Source organism: Rutidosis leptorrhynchoides, chromosome 4 (assembly GCF_046630445.1).
Source record: "Rutidosis leptorrhynchoides isolate AG116_Rl617_1_P2 chromosome 4, CSIRO_AGI_Rlap_v1, whole genome shotgun sequence".
Lineage (NCBI taxonomy): Eukaryota > Viridiplantae > Streptophyta > Magnoliopsida > Asterales > Asteraceae > Rutidosis > Rutidosis leptorrhynchoides.
Window position 1 is genome coordinate 368,672,747 of NC_092336.1, and position 18,265 is coordinate 368,691,011.

The following is an 18,265-nucleotide window of genomic DNA, read 5'->3' on the forward strand; positions in this document are numbered from 1 at the left end:
TAAAGTCCGTTGGAACGCCAAAAGAGGACCCGAGTTTACTTGGGAAAGACAAGATCAAATGCAAAGGAAGTATCCTCATCTATTCGTGAATTCGGAAACGCAAGATCTCGAGGAAGAAACAACGACTACTACGCCTACTTAAATTTCGGGACGAAATTTCTTTTAAGGAGTAGGTAATGTAACATCCCGCCTTTTTCCATTTACTTTTCCGTTATACTAATATAAAGTCCGTTATATGTTTATAACATCTCCCGTTGATACGCGTTTTAAATTATCTCGTTTAGGTAATTCCCGCACCCGAACGAAAGTTGAGGGACTAAACTTGACAAGGGATCAAACCCTTGACTAGGTCAAAGGGTCAAACCCCTTTCACCCATTCATTTCCACCTCCATCTCTCTCTCTTTCTCTCTAGCAAGAACACACACACCCAAAACCATATTCATTCAATCATCATCTAAATTCGATCTAGGAGGCTTACAACAAAATAAATTACATAATCGTGATCCTCTCTTCATCCTCTTCGTTTTGGTACCAACCTCATCTCATTTGGGTAACTTTCTAAAATCACTAGATTTTGTGTTCTTGATGTTTTTAACTTATAAAAGTGTTAATTAGTGTCTATGGCTCAAGTCTAACATGAATATATGATTTATATGCTCGATCTCGTTGTTTTAGTGTAACTAGCATGAACTTGAATTTTGGTGTGTTGTTCTTGAATTTTGGATGATCATATGTTGTTAGATGTTAAAAGTTGATGCTTTAATTGTGTTACTAGCATCACTAGCTTCAATTTGATGTGTAGGTTGCCTTAGAAAACTTCATGAACTTGATTATTGATTTTGGTGAATTTGGGTTAGGGTTTGATGAACTTGAAATGGACTTTTGATGCATTGAATGCCATGGATTATTATTGGTAAGTGTTTAGTTGGATTGTATGCTTGATTACCTTCGAAACGGCATATCATTCATGTAAATTGGTTGCCCGAATCATTGAATTGCATTTATGAACTTGTATGCGGTTAATGTTAAGCATTAGATGCGGTTTTGGTTGTTGTGATAGGTAGATTGATTGATGAAATGTGTTTAGTTGTTTTCCTCGTCAAATTACCTTCCCAACGGTATAAGATACTTGTCTTGATTGTTTGCGGATCATAAATGGTGATTGTTTAAAGTTAGGTTCGTGCATAAAACTTAAAAACTGCCAGAATTCCCTGCACAGGTACCCGCGCGGCGCGCCATATACCCGCGCGGCGCGCCGATTGGGTCTGTCCAACTTGGTCAAATTTCGAATAATGTTTGCTATGCTACGCACCTCCGATTCACATGTAACTTGTCCTAGCATGCTCATACATGATTAAAAACCTCAGAAAAATAGTTCGGGACACGACCCGAACGTGTTGACTTTTTCGTTGACTTTGACCGACCAAAGTTTGACTTTTTGTCAAACTTAACCAAATGATTTTGCAACCTTCCTAACTTGTTTATATACTTGTATCTTGCATGAAACTTGACAATTTGATTTCACATGCTAAATAATCGAGTCGTAACGAGCCATAGGACTAATTGAACATCTTTGACCTATCGTGTTTACCGTTATTGATACGACCTATTTGTTTAGGTCAAGACTAGCATTGTTCTTTGCACACGTTTACTTGTCGAAGTACTTTACTACTCGTGCACTCAAGGTGAGATCATAGTCCCACTTTTACTCTTTTTGAACTTACATTTGGGATGAGAAAACATAAACATTTCTTTACTAAGTGAACACAAGTACAGGAAAACAAACATTCTACATACGAGTTTAGAACAAAATCCTCAATTCGATTATCATTAGTTACACTTGCCGGGTGTAAGCGAGAACTTATGTTGTATGGATCCATATGGGTTTGACAAACCCTCATTCAAACGGTTCGCTACCGTTTACGAATGAAATATATTTTCGAGAAACAGTGTATGTTCTAGCACTAAGTGATGGGGTTCAATGGAAGGAAACGTTAAGCATTGATAATTGGGTGCTCGTGAAACAAACTTTTGGAATGTATTACTATTATTTCATTGATGCAAATCTTGTGGTTCACTTGTACTTACTTACTTAAACCTATGATTTCACCAACGTTTTCGTTGACAGATTTCTATGTTTTTCTCAGGTCCTTGAACGATACATGATACATGCTTCCGCTCATTATTTGATACTTGCAATGGATGTCGAGTATATGTGCATTTCATGGAGCGTCTTTTGACTTTACTTTAAACCGTGTCGCCTAGATTTCATTCGTATTATAACGTTGTAACTTAACTATTGGTTGAACAATTCTTGTAAACTTTGGGAACAATCTTTATTTTGAAATGAAGGCGACATATTTTGGTCAAACTTTGTCTTAAAGACTTATGACCACGTAACGGGACCTAAGTAGACGGCGCCGTCAAACATGATTTGGTCGGGTCGCTACAGAATATGTGCGACGATGTCCCATCGCAAATGATGCACCCCTTTCGTGTTGTTGTTGTATCTTTTGCGGCGATTAATCTCGCCGCAAATTGTGGGTCTGGACATCAAGTTTCGGATCAAATTCACAGCAGCTATAACAACAACATCTAAAATACTATAAAATGAAAATAAATAAACGTTTACGGAAGTAGTTATTACATATACGATAACATCAAATATTATGTTTTAGTTTTACAAACATATTGTTTTCATTCTTGGAAAACTGAGTCTAAATTCTGAAAAAGTTCTAACACATTTCTATTAAAAAAAATTAAGAAACAACCAAAGTTACCAAACACAACCATAGTTTAGTATGCTGCTAACATACTACGTGATCTTTGCATATGTCAATGTCTATAAATACCCGTTAGTATAGCAAACAAAGTAACAAACTACAATTACACAATATGGAGTCTTTAAAGCTGATTTCCTTTTCACTACTAATTACTACCATTAGTTTCTTATCTCTGTCCATTAATGCTCAAAATATCCAACAAGATTACTTAAATGCTCATAATTCAGCACGTCGTCAAGTGGGCGTAGCAGACATTGTATGGAATGCCACTGTGGCAGGATACGCTCAAAACTATGCTAACCAAAGGATAGGAGACTGCAACCTTGTCCATTCTGGTGGCCCTTGATGAAATTGTAGTGTATTTAGATTAATTGATTAGTTTTAATTTAGATGTTATATAATAGTGATGGATGTTAATTTAAATGTTATGAGGGGATTTTTATAGAAGAAATGGTGAAGACTAGTTTTTAGGAAGAAATTCTTTATTGCTATTGAATTGTGTTTGTGTTTGTGTGTACATCAACTTTGCAATACATGGTGGCTATTTATAGCCATCTTAAGTCGGCTAATGATCAAGCTAGAATCTTCTAGCTAATCTAGTGATTTCTATTTACACTAGCTACTCTAGTAATTTCTAGTGATTAGTAGCTAAATATCTATTAGCTAAATATCTACTAGTTAAATATCTATTAAGTCTAGATTATTCTAGAAATGCATTACTAATTTTAACACTCCTCCTTAATGCATTTCGATGTTACTCCCAGCATGTTGCGTAAGAGCTCGAACTTGGGTCTTGGCAACGCTTTAGTGAAAATATCTGCAATCTGCTCTTCGGTCTTGCAGTATTTTAATTCAATATCTTTCTTGCCGGAGACTTCTCGTAGAAAATGATACTTGATGTCAATATGTTTTGTTCTGCCATGGAACACAGGATTCTTTGCCATCGCAATCACGGACTTATTGTCGCAGAATATTTTTGTAGCTTCATCTTGTTTCTCGCCCATGTCTTCTAGTATTCTTCTTAGCCATATAGCTTGATTAGCTGAGTTTGCGGCTGCGACGTACTCGGCTTCGGCTGACGATTGTGCCACCGTTTCTTGTTTCTTTGATGTCCATGAGAATACACCAGATCCAAGTGTGAATGCGTATCCGGAAGTACTTCTCATGTCATCCACCGATCCGACCCAATCATTATCAGTGTATCCATGAAGCTTCGAGTCTATAGTGGGCTTGTACCATATTCCATAGTCCATGGTACCTTGCAAGTATCTTAGTATTCTTTTAGAAGCTCCGTAATGTATTTGAGTAGGGTTTTTCATGTACCTGGATAGCAGACTCGTTGCGTACATGATGTCTGGTCTTGTTGTTGTTAGATATAGTAGACTTCCAATGAGACTTCTGAATCTTGACGCATCCGCTTTCTCCGATCCATCTTCTTGTCTCATCTTCCCATTGGCAACTAGTGGTGTGGCTACGATTTTGCAACCGTATAGTTTAAACTTTTTCAGGAGGTTTTCTGTGTATTTCTTTTGACAAATGAAGATGCCTTCATTTTCTTGACTAATTTCGATGCCAAGAAAATAACACATCAAACCAAGGTCACTCATCTCGAACGTTTTCATCATGTCTTCTTTAAATTCTTGTATCATTCTCTCATTGTTTCCCGTATATATAAGATCATCTACATACAAGGAAATAATGAGAGTGTCAGAGTTACCTTGGGTTTTGATGTAGAGTGTGGGCTCACTTTGACTCCTCCTGAACCCTGAACTTGTGAAGTAGCTATCAATGCGACTGTACCAAGCACGTGGTGCTTGTTTAAGTCTATATAAGGCTTTCTTCAGCTTTAGGACTTGATCTTCTTTTCCTTTCTTAATAAACCCTTGTGGTTGCTCGACGTATATTTCTTCTTCTAGAAACCCATTGAGAAAGGCTGATTTCACATCTAGTTGGTGAATCTTCCATCTTCGGTGCTCTTATAGTATCTAGTCGTGCTACGGGTGCGAAAGTTTCGGTGTAGTCGAATCCTGGTTGTTGCGAATAGCCTTTAGCTACTAGCCTCGCTTTGTGTTTTTGTATAGAACCATCAGGGTTGAGCTTTGTTTTTTAAACCCACTTCACTCCAATTATTTCTTTATTTTCTGTAGGATTAACTAACTCCCATGTGTTGTTTTTCTCGATCATTCGGATTTCTTCGTTCATAGCAGCCACCCACTTTTCATCTTTGGCTGCAACTTCATAGTTTTCAGGTTCTATTGTTGTGAAGTTGCAAGTCTCATATACCTCTGTTAACTTTTTGATTCTTCTAGGTGTTGACTCCGGACTTGACTCGTCTTGTGCCATAGGTATTGTTGCTGATGGAAAAGTTGGCGTAGTAGGGCTCGTTTCTCCAGTACTTTCATGACTAGGATGCTCCGTTTGTAGTGGTTGTTGAGCTGGAGTTTCTATAGATATCCTCGGCAAATATGTTTGTTTTTCGACTTTATCTTTCTCCTAATTCCAAGAAGCGTCTTCGTCAAACTCCACGTCTCGGCTGATAACAATGTTATTGGTCTTCAAGTTATAGACTCGGTACCTTTTGATTGTGTGCTATAGCCCAAGAATATTCCCTTCTCTGATTTTTCTTGGAGCTTGTGACGTTTCTCCTTTGGAATATGGATGTAGCAGATAGATCCAAATACTCGCAGATGTTTCGCCGACGGTTTCCGTCCACCCCATGCCTCTATCGGAGTCTTGTTTTCGACGGCTTTCATGGGGCATCGATTTAGTATATATACAGCTGTGTATACAGCTTCAGCCCAGAAACTGTTTGGAAGGCCTTTTTCATGTATCATTGTTTTGGCCATTTCCATTACAGTTCTATTTTTGCGTTCAGAGACACCATTTTGTTCTGGAGCGTAACCAACTGTGAGTTGGCGTTTCACTCCTTCATCTTCACAAAATTTATTGAATTGTGTAGAGGTGTATTCTTTTCCTCTATCACTCCTTAGTGTTTTTATATAATGGCCACTACTTTTTTCTACGAAATTCTTGAACTTCTTAAATATCGTAAATACTTCTGATTTTTCACGCATGAAATAAACCCACGTCATTCTAGAAAAATCATCGATGAAGAGGATGAAGTACCTGTTTTGGTTAAGAGACGGGGTCCTCATTGGTCCACATACGTCAGTGTGCACCAACTCTAGTATACCTTTCGCTCTCCAAGCTTTGTCACGAGGGAAAGGTTTTCGATGTTGCTTGCCCATCATACAGCTTTCACACGTGTCGGTGATCTCTTATATTTTCGGCAAGTCTCTCATCATATTCTTCTGTTGGAGGATTTTTAGTGCGTGAAAGTTAAAGTGGCCAAATCTTCGATGCCATAGCCATGATTCGTCGACTTGAACTTTCATGGCTGTGTCTCTGATATACTGCCAACGAAGCGGAAAGTTGTGGTTCTCCATTAGCACTTCAGCTATTAATTTTAGTTGTTTTTCTTGTCACGGATAACGCATGATTTATCTTCGAAGAGTAAAGAGTATCCGTGCTCCATCATTTGGCCAACACTTAGCAAGTTACTTGCAAGGCTTGGTACTAAAAGAACGTCATTAACAGATCGAGTGACGTTATTAGTTTGAACAGTTATCGTACCTTTGCCTTTAGTGTCAACAAGCGCTCCTTTCCCTAGTTTGACGTGGGACTTTACGGAGGTGTTGATACTATCAAATAACTTTTCATCTCCTGTCATGTGGTTGCTGCACCCACTGTCGATCAACCAAGTATCGTCTCTCTGTTTATTTGTGACATGACAGGCATAGAATACCTGATTTTTGTTCTCCGGTATATCTTCACTTTCTTCCGTGAAGTTAGCTCGATGATTTTGTTTTAAACAGCAATCTTTTTCTAGATGCCCAAATCTTTTGCAGTTATAGCATTGTGGCTTCCCTTTGTGAAAACAATCTTTCTCCAAGTGGTTTGTCCTTTTGCAAATACCACATGGAGGGTAGTTTTTTCTTCTCTGATCGGACCCGGTTCTGGGTTTATCTCCTCCTCTTGAATTTTTTTCAATATTTCTTTTCCCCCCATTTTTAGATTTTTGAGACCTTAATTTGAGTTTAGACCGAAAGGTACTTTCAAGTGAGTTTTCACTTCGCCGACTCAGTCTAGCCTCATATGCTTCTAGAGAGCCAACTAATTCCGTTACTGACAGAGTCTCGATGTCTTTTGACTCTTCAATAGCGGTAATGACATGATCGCATTTTTCGGTCATACTGATAAGTATCTTTTCTACGATCCTTTTGTCAGTTATATTATCTCCATAGGCTCTCATTTGATTTACTATTTCTTTGATTCTAGAATTGTAATCTTTTACGGTCTCGGTCTCTTTCACGTTTAAATTTTCAAAATCTCGTCTTAGAGTTAGTAGTTTGACAGCTCTTACCTTGACATTTCCTTGAAATTCTTCTTGAAGGATTCTCCACGCCTCTTTGGCTGTCGTAGCTCCCATGATTCGTGGAAAGATAGACGGTGTCAAGGCTTGTTGAATGTAGCCTCGAGCAGCAGCATTTCTGACTACATTTTTGTTGTATTTTTCTTGTTCTTCCGCGGACAGAGTTTCGACGTCTTTTGGAGTTGTAAACCCGACTTCGACAATACCCCACAAGCTTTCTGCTTGAAAATATGTCTTCATTCGAATACTCCAAAAATCATAGTTGTCACCATCAAAGATGGGGGCGGGAATATTGTACGCACCAACGGTAGTCATGGTGTACTCGAACAAACGCCCAAACTAGCTCTTGATACCACTTGATGAAATTGTAGTGTATTTAGATTAATTGATTAGTTTTAATTTAGATGTTATATAATAGTGATGGATGTTAATTTAAATGTTATGTGGGGATTTTTATAGAAGAAATGGTGAAGACTAGTTTTCAGGAAGAAATTCTTTATTGCTATTGAATTGTGTTTGTGTTTGTGTGTACATCAACTTTGCAATACATGGTGGCTATTTATAGTCATCTTAAGTCGGCTAATGATCAAGCTAGAATCTTCTAGCTAATCTAGTGATTTCTATTTACACTATCTACTCTAGTAATTTCTAGTGATTAGTAGCTAAATATCTATTAGCTAAATATCTACTAGTTAAATATCTATTAAGTCTAGATTATTCTAGAAATGCATTACTAATTTTAACAGCCCTTATGGTGAGAACCTTGCTGGGAGTAGTGGTATGATCACACGTACTGCAGCCGTTAATTTATGGGTAGCTGAGAAGTCATATTATGATCATACTACTAATACTTGTGCCAGCGGACGCGTTTGTGGTCACTATACACAAGTCGTGTGGCGTAGTTCCACGCAACTTGGTTGTGCTAGGGTTCAGTGTGCCAATAACCGTGGGTCTTTCGTTATTTGTAACTATTATCCTCGTGGAAACTATATTGGACAGTCTCCTTACTAGCTAATAAGTAATAACTACGTGATACGTACTATTATAACGATCATATATATTGATCTTGTTGGTTTGGATCTATATATATATATATATATATATATATATATATATATATATATATATATATATATATATATATATATGAATGAATAAAGTAACGTATGTTTTATGTTGAGTATAAAAAGATCGATTGAGGTTGAAACGTTGGTTTCAATTTGCAATCAATCATCCCATATTCATTCTGTGTGTATACTTTACAATGGGTACTTGTAAACACAACTCCCTCTCTTTCTCTCCATCGCCTTTTTCCCCCTAAAAATTGCAATAACACATGACGAATTTTAAAGATTAACAAATACAATCGATACAATAAAAATTTTTGAACCTAGTTAGGCCAACAAGGAAGTAAACAACGAAACCTATAACATAGCCCTACAAGGTATTTTAACTCCATATTTTCCTAATTCAACTTCACATTCATTAATTGTAGGACCCAAATAAGACATGACATTACTACAAAAATGAAAATGCAAACCCCTTTTTCAAACCTGTTTTTTTAAAAAGTGCAAAAAATTGGTTCCGAAAAAGATTGCAAACCGGTTATAAAAAAGAAGGGAATGGGAGACCGGTTTTTTGAAAAAACCGGTTCCAAAAGTATAGTTTTCAAACCGGTTGTTTAGGAAAACCGGTTTGGACTTTTCAAACCTGTTTTTTTTTTAAACCGGTCTTCAATTTCCAAAGGTTATATCTGAAAAAGCACTGTATCAGCTGGTATCTTCATCCACAATCGCACACACATTTACTCTCCATTCAATTTCAAACACCATCTTCACACAATTTCAAACTCCAATCATTTTCACATACATTTACTTCATCCCCAATCAACTTACTTCATTAAATTCCATAACTTTAACAACAATAAATTACATTTCAAGTTATTTAAATTTAGGGTATATTTCATTGTTATTTTATTGTGTATATATTCAATCAAACATATTGCATGTTTTTATTTATTTATTTAAGTAGTATGTATTTAGAATGTGCTTGTAGTTTAAATATTGATATTTAAATTTGGATATATATAGCTATTTGAAGATTATTTATCATCATGTTGAAGTTTAAAGTTCTCGTCGCTTGGTTGCCTTGAATCTAAAACAAACATAAGGTATGTATCTCTTTAAAACTTAACTCGTTCATGTATGATTTGTTTCTAGCATTTAAGTTTATATAGTATCTTAAAATCATTCATAGGTATGATTTGTATTTCTTTGAATTGTGTTGGTAATTTTATATTATTTACTAAATTAATTAATGATTACATATTGGTTACGGCTATAATTTAAGAACAATCTATGAAATGGCATACATGCATCTTGTTAATTATTATTTTTTATATATGTATAGATGGAACGTAAAAAATGGATGTACGCGATACTGCGTCATAGTCATGAGTATCTTTCAAAGTTGTCCGAATTTATAAAAGTTGCCGACGCGGATCGAGTGAAAAAACAAAAAAAGAAAGCCCCATGTCCATGTAAAAAATGTCAAAATTTCAATAGCTATGCGGATCTTAATATAATTAGCCAACATCTAATAGTAGACGGTTGTGTGGATGAGTATGATTGTTGGTCATGGCATGGAGAAAAATTAGTAGATAACAATAATGTTACTTATGAACGAAATGATGATGTTAATGATGAAAATATCGATTCGTGCAATGATGGAAATTTTGATTCATACGATGATGGTTATGATGATAATTTAGACGGTATGTTTCATGATTTGGAAGGTAATATTAGCTAAAAGGTTTTTAATATTTTAGAAATCACTGGACCTTGTTTATCATAAATCAGCGCAAGAAATATGGCTACATTCTGGATTCAATTAAGGGTGTGAAGGTTGCACTAAGTTATCTACTAACCGACCTTATAAATAAGTAAGTTTTTATCATACAGTTCATAACTTGTTTGTTGATTAAAACCTTAATAAAAAATATTGTTTTTTTTAGGGCTATTGGATGTCTTCTGTGGGATGTACCTATGGTAAGTAACCTTAACAATTGTTTTATGATTATGGTTAAATAGTTGTTTTATAGCTTAATTTCTGCTGTTGTTGCTGATCATAATGGTGTATATACATATACATACAGAAACTGTGTATATATGTATATATACATATACATATAGTTAAGTTGTTTATATATATATATATATATATATATATATATATATATATATATATATATATATATATATATATATATATATATATATATATATATATATATATATGTATGTATGTATATATATATATATGTATGTATGTGTATATATAACTATATATATATATATATATATATATATATATATATACTTAAACTGTGTATATATATATGTATATACAGTTAAAAGATCATTGATAATAAATGTTTGACCTTAAAAGTCAAAATGGCATAATAAGTCACAATGCTACTGTTTTTAAACTATTTTTATATTAAATTGTTGTTGTTGCTTTGATGTAGTGTCAACAATAAAGAAGCTATTGGGAGTGCGGGTACTACGTTATGAAATGGATGCATCAATTCATCCTCTATGAGCAATATCAATTTGACAAATGACTTGACTGATTTAGATTTGTGTTGACTTATGTGTACACTTGTGTTTGTGAATTAAGTTGTTCATAAGAACTTAGTGATTAGTCAAAGCTGAAAGTTGACTTTTATTTGGTGAATTAGGGTTTGAGTAAAAAAAATTAGTTAATTAGCATATGAATTAGGGTTTGGGTAAAAGAAGTAGTAAATTGCACTTGTATAAATTTATTTGGTGAATTAGGGTTTGAGTAAAAAAATGTGTATGTTATAATTTTTTCCTTAGAGTTTGACTAATGATTGTTCTAAATCACTTGACTAATTTTTGACTTGTCTTGACTAATATTCTACTTTTATTTCTTGTTGTCTTTATATAGGTTCCTTGGAATACTATGACACCATTTAGCAAGAGTGAGTTTGATGAGGTTGTTGACTCTTGGATTTCGGCTACCATATCACTAACTAAACAACGCTAAGTATTATGCCTTTTTGTTGTAAATTACATTGTCTAGATTGATGATATTAAGTAATGTAACTAGATCTAGTGGTAGTTGTAACATTGATGATATTAAGTAATGTAACTTTTTGCATGTTCTGTACAATTTGTGTGGTAGATTGTCTTTTTTGTAGGTTTTTATATAGTTTATGGTAGATTGCAGGTTTTGTAAAGAAGCTGGTATTGTATAGGTACATACAGTACTGAAAAAATTGTAAAAAAAATTGGTTCAAAAAAATTGTAAAATGTGCTTTTACAGCATACAGAGACATTCCAAACATGTACATCAGGTTCAATTATGTCTAGAATGACATTCCAAACTGGTTTAAAGCAGATTAAAAAAAAAAGAATCTACGAACTAGTTTCAACCAAAAACAGGTTTGTAAAGTAGACTTTCCAAACCCCTTTTTTTAGTTAACCCGTTTGGAATGTGGACTTTCCAAACCCCCTTGTTCAGATAACCGGTTTGTAATGTGGACTTTCCAAACCCCTTAGTTAATGAAAACCGGTTTGAATTCCAAACTTTCCACACAGGTTTTAAAACCGGTCTGAGGATTCCAAACCCCCACCTTTACAAACCGGTTTTAAAACCGGTTTGCAAGGTCCTTAAAACCGGTTTGGATTGTCCGTTTTTGTAGTAATGTGAGATTACACCTATCACAAAACCTGAACATCAAATCTTTCACTTTATTTTTTATTTTATATATTATAACAAAACTTAAATACTTCCACATCTTTCAAAAAAATCCTAGATGTCAAAATATTAACCCTTGATTCAAAAACAATCTTTAATCTTAGCCATTTAAAAAAATTGTATACGTATCTTCCTCAATAAGCACGTAACCCATAATGTCAATTTACAATGATCTCCCTCCCTCATGCTAAACTAATTCCCTCTTCAATTGAATATACCGACCAAAAAACAAAAATTTTGTCACCATGAATTCCGATTCAAATTGCTTCACGATGAAAGCCTTACCATCTAACAAATCATTCTCATAATTATCAACAAATGAGTCTGAAATCTTATTTTAATACTTTTGAAATCTGATTTGAATGGGAAAATCAAACACCCTAATTTAGTTTCTTGCCCTAATTCCAATAATTATTCCTTCGATTACGTTTACAGTGTTCACTTAGCCTGTTGATCGTTGAGTATATCAAGTATTAAGTTTCTTTCTTTACTTATTTGGTTACGATGTGATTGGTCTGTATGCATGATAGCTTTAGTTATGTTGCTCCAATTCTGCAATAATATATACATGCTTGATGAACATGAGAGCAGTATGGGGTTCATTTACAATCAATAAAGATACATGATGTGTTAGGTCGAACACCAAGGGATAGGTTTACTTGGTAGATTGTTTATAGGTTCCTATAAGCCAAAAGTTGCCATCTCTATGACTACATCTTATCGATAGTATAGTGAAGAATATTGGGAGATTTTACATCTACAACCAGCTTTTTAAAAGGCCATACATATTGCAGTTATGTGGTAGCTTTCACTATTGATGTCATTTGTTACTCACATATATAATGGTACATACATGTTACTATTATATACATATGTCACTTTAGCATCACAATCAAAAACATATATAACTATATCAATGCAATTATAAAATATTGCTTCTGCAATGTGCCTGGAAACATAATGATTTATGATACAAGTAAATTTCTGAAAGATAAGTTCTGTGGACAAAGTTCGAGGTTGAAACCTTCAAATAATTATATATGGCTTATCAGTTTCTTTTTATTTTGATACAGCCTCCATTCATAACGTTTCCTATTTGCTAGCGTTCCTCATTACTTAAGGTCATTATTTTCCTATACATGATTCATGTTATGCTCTACAATTAAATGCTATATAAAAAATGCTAACTGGAAAGTGCAAGATGAGAGGACCCATCTTATTGTCTGATATTAGTTAGCTGTGTTCTACAGTTGAGTTGGGCATTCTGTTTGTTAATTCATTCGAAAGGAAGGTGGAAACGGGGAGGACATCAAATTTTGGATAGAAACATGGTTACCTGGCACAACAGATTGTCTAAAAGATTTGTTCCCCTGGATGTTCGCATTAGTGTCAAACAAGTCATGTTTTGTAAGTGATCGAGTGCAAAACAGTGTTGAGGGGTTAATAGGAATGTGGCAATGGAACAATACGATCAGGGGATGGTCAGGAGGAGAAAAGATTGAATTGGAAAGGCTGCTAACAACACGAAAAAACTTAGCTGCGAGAAACGTTATAGTGGATTCAGAAAGTTGCTCTTTTTGCGAAATGAGTGTTGAGGATGACGATCACATATTCACAAGGTGGAGGTTTATACAATCAGTTTGGAGGGAGTTTTGCAGCTGTTGGAGTTGATGGAAAATCGTGTGTACTTTTAACAATTCAGATTAACACAGCGGATAGTTAAAATAATAATCTTTTATTATTTTATGAACAAAATTTTACAAGATTAAATATTCACTTATTTAATGAAACATGCACACGATTAATCTTTCCCAAAGATCCAGTTACACCATAATAATTGTCATGAATATTAAATCATAAGATGAGTTAACGATATACTTTTCTTGAAGAAACTGATGAACGAAGAGAAACCTACGATCAAAAGTATGACCGTCTCTTTGGATATTCCACACTACACTTCAAACAACGTCAATGGATGCTAGTCCAAACCCAAGTAATAATTAATCAACCTTTGATTAATATTATGAACCCAAAATAATACTCCGTATGAAACAATGTTATTTCTTTTCTTACTTTCTCTCTTACTCATCTCATAACCCAACGAACATATATATATGAATATATGATATACCCCGTTTGTTTGGTAGCATAAAGTAAATCAAAAGAATATCTTGTTTTCGATTTCTTTGTCTGTAATATCATATTTCGTTTGATTTGGTTTTAAAAAGTCGTATTTCTCAAATACTTTAGGGTTATGTTATGTAACTTATAATTAATAATTTTTATCATGTCGCTTTCATGTGAATAGTAAATTAATTAATTTCGTTTCATTTACTATTCATATGAATAGTAAATGAATTAATTTCGATTTACTATTTTGTTACTTGAGTAATATATATACATCATATATATATTTTATTTGACGTCTCGGTGTATATGTGTGTGACCCCGAAGGCTCAAATGAAGTTGGCCATATATATATAGTTATATATTGTACCTTGCACATTAATCCTACAGGAGTATCACTGATAACATCCCCGATGGTTTGTCAAGTGCGGTAAGCTCGGCAAACATGAACTTGGGGTCGAAATCTCTTAACCAGGCGTGCCTAGCAACACGGTACGTTCTATTATGGTTAATATAGAAATGGAGAAATAAGTTGGTACAAGTGAAACATGAAAAAAGAAGGGTGATTCTAAACGAAAACATCATGTTGAGAGTACGTACTCTTTCTCACTTGTGAATATTTAATAGAAGCAACAAAATTACGTACTGCAAATTTTTAAACATGGAGTAAAGGTCCAAAGGAGACGATAGTCTGATGCAACACCACCATGGAGTAATTGTGCAACTCTTGCTTTGATCGAATGTATAAAGTAATATATGAGTTAATCTTGTTATGGGTCTAGCTCGTAGCTTGCTAGCAAAGTTCTAACAAATTTGATGCAAACATTTAAAAATCTAATCATATTCGAGTACCACGTGAACCTTATTGTTGACCATCTTTATTGTCGTATTTAGTGGCGTTAGGTTTTACTGTATTTTACGTGTGTCTTATTGTATTAAGCTAAGTTTTACTTATAACCATCTCATGTAACATTTAGGAGGTAGCTCTATATAAATCCACCTCCTCACTCTTTGTTGAATAGGTTGAGTTATCATAATATTGCAAGTATCATTCCACACACTCTTATTCTCTCTATATTCTTTCTAGTCTTCATAAACCCATAAACACTACAAGAACCGATCGGATCATCCTTCCAAAGGGGAATAACAATTGGTATCAAGAGCTTGACTAGACATCGTGTTTAGAAGATCCAAGGCTCGAAGCTTTCCATCGTGTTCATAGACGTGTTTGTGTTCTACTTCGGTTTAGGTAACTTGCATAACTCAACTCATCTTGTTCTAGTTGGTTTTTGTATGCATATCATAACATAATTATCTTAAAAACCACTTGATCTTGAACTCGAACTGAATACATATACATATACTCAGTGTTTTTGTTACATATTTCATAACATATATATGCTTTAAAAAAAACAAAAAACACTAGAAATTATGCTCAATTTGAACCAGTCTGTTTAAACCTCATGTACATGTGGTTTCAAACTTGAACTTGTTAAAACATCTCAATCTTGTGTTCATCTCATACATATACAAGTTAAAACTCACTGTGAAACTTAAAAACTTCATATATATATATATATATATATATATATATATATATATATATATATATATATATATATATATATATATATATATATATATATATATATATGTTTAAACTTGTTAGATTGGTTAAATTTGTGAACAAACAAACCTTAGAACACTAAAAGGATCAATTTAACCATTTTCACCCTCACCATGTCGACATCCACATTCACCACCTCAAACCCACTTTAATCGATCACCATCTCCTTCTCCACGAAATCACCACCAATCAAACTACCTTCGATAATCAACCTCATCTTATCGCTATTGTTACATGAACCACCACATGCTACTTGTTATTGTTCCTGTTTCGTTGAGAATTAACACAACACCACAAACCCACTCAAATACTACACTAAATTGTTGTTGCTGCTATATGAGTGTTGTTAAACGAGGACCAAACCATCACCACTAAACAACCACACCACGACAACCTGCAACTTGTTACTGCCGTAATTATTTACTACTTCTATCTTTGTATAAACGATTTGATGATGGTACTACGGAGAATCTGATGCAGTTTCTTCCACTGATCGAGTAGTTTCTTCCATGTACAGCTGCATCATTCCTGTTTCATTTCTGTTTTACTTCGTGAAACCACAAACCAACAATCCCATCGAAATTGTTGTTATTTTGGTTCCCAATATTTTAATTATATGGTTTTGTTTCTTGACCCACATGACAAGTTGTATCACATAATTGATTGGAGACTTTATCAACTTGCACTTTATCAAGTTGCTAGTGGAACTTATTGGAATTTATGGCCTACAACATGCTTATGATCATAGATCATGGAAATGATAATTAAAAAGAAGATAGGGACATTTTCTTTTCTTTTGTCTGTTGGCCGATAGATTACAAGCAAATAACCAATTGATAATAATTATTGTCAAAAAGGAAAAAGAGATGATGATTCACGGCTCAACTTGATTATTTCCTTATTTTTTTAAAATAGAACTCCACTAGTCACACATGCATTCGATTAATAAATCACGGGATCTTCCTTGAATTTTGGCATTCGAATAAAGTATTAGGAGTGGGTAAGTAGTGGGTAATTTTCAATTATAAAATTTAGCCGAAAGGCATATGCACTTAATTGAAAGTTGGCACTAACGTGAGTGGTTAACAGAAAGAAAAGGATTTTAATTATTTAATAATTAAAAGGGTCAATGATTATTGAAATATGACAAAGGCTTCAATATTTTAATACAATCTTTGACAGTGTGCTCGAAAAGTAATTTCAACATTACTTTACCTTATTTTGGGTTTCGAAAACTTCGTTAAAAAGTGCACGAAAACTTTGCTCTAAAACTTTACAGCAACAGTGCTCGAAAACTTATTGTACGAAATCATACTGTTCTTGTTCGAAAACTTGTTGTTCGAAAACCTGCTGCCCGAAAACCTGCTGCCCGAAAACCTTTGATCATTTCAAAAAAAAAAAAAAAAAATTGATCAAAACATTTGGTACTCAACAACATCCAGTGTCTGAAGCGGTTGACTGACCGAAAACCAACGAAACCTTATTTTCAAAATTTGATTCATGTGAATCATATTTTGAGGGGGAGAAAAGGGATATTTCTTAAGTTTATTTGTTGTTTCGTGGTTACCCGTTCAGTTAACATGGCAAATCGTGATGATCACGTGTCCACCGATGTTTAGGAAGAGGTACAATTATACACTGATAACTCGTGAATGTTAAAACTCTGTGCAAAATAATTATGTGTTTATATCTGATATATTACAAACTTATCCTTAAACACCTTGATGTCGAACGAGGTGTATATAAAATAGTTATTATTTTACTAGGAAAAACTATTAAATACGATACAATTTTACACAAGATATTTATTTATTTATAGAATGGATATACTTAAACCTTGCTACAACACTTATAGGCAGTGTACCTAATCGTACAGTAGTGTAGTTTTTAGTAAGTCCGGTTCGTTCCACAGGGAAATCTTTAAACAAAGCTAAACGCTATATTAGTTTATTTTTATAAAAATACAAACATATATATAAGTAATATTATTATTATAAAGGGGGGTTTTTACCGTTTAATGACCGGTTTGTCGATTTTAAGACTTTAGTCGCAGTTAAAACCTAATGTAAAATATTAAATAAATACAAGACTTAAATTAAAGCGTAAAGTAAATAATGATAATGAAATTGCGAATAAAAATGCGAAAAAATAAACTTGCGATAAAAAGTACGATAATTAAAAGTGCGATTAAATAAAATAACAATAAATAAAAGTGCGATAATTAGAAGTGCAAATAAATATAAAATAAAGGAAATTAAATATGAAATAAAAGAATTATGCTTATTTAAACTTCCGTAATCATGATGTTTGACGTGTTGATTTTAGTTTTATGCCCATGGGTTAATTGTCCTTTGTCCTGGATTATTCAATATGTCCGTCTGGTTTTTGTCCATAACAGTCCATCAGTCATAAATATAAATTGCAAGTGTCCTTGACAAATTATTATTATACCCGAAGTTAAATATTCCAACTAATTGGGGATTCGAATTGTAACAAGGTTTTAATACTTTGTT

General features: G+C 33.9%; 1 protein-coding gene across 1 annotated transcript; it reads left to right on the forward strand.

Annotated features, from left to right (window-relative positions):
- Positions 1–2,896: 2,896 nt before the first annotated feature.
- Positions 2,897–8,227, forward strand: LOC139841821 (pathogenesis-related protein 1A-like). Its single transcript, XM_071832017.1, has 3 exons — positions 2,897–3,119; positions 5,094–5,176; positions 7,940–8,227. Exons 1-3 carry the CDS (start codon positions 2,897–2,899, stop codon positions 8,225–8,227), a joined length of 594 nt encoding a protein of 197 aa, XP_071688118.1.
- The last annotated feature ends 10,038 nt before the right edge of the window (positions 8,228–18,265 follow it).

Bases quoted from the DNA above. Each gene is read 5' to 3' on its own strand.
- LOC139841821 (XM_071832017.1), top strand. From the start codon at position 2,897: ATGGAGTCTTTAAAGCTGATTTCCTTTTCACTACTAATTACTACCATT. The intron at 3,120-5,093 runs GTGGCCCTTGAT...TGATTCTTCTAG, and splicing joins CTGCAACCTTGTCCATTCTG to GTGTTGACTCCGGACTTGAC. The intron at 5,177-7,939 runs GTACTTTCATGA...AGATTATTCTAG, and splicing joins TAGTAGGGCTCGTTTCTCCA to AAATGCATTACTAATTTTAA.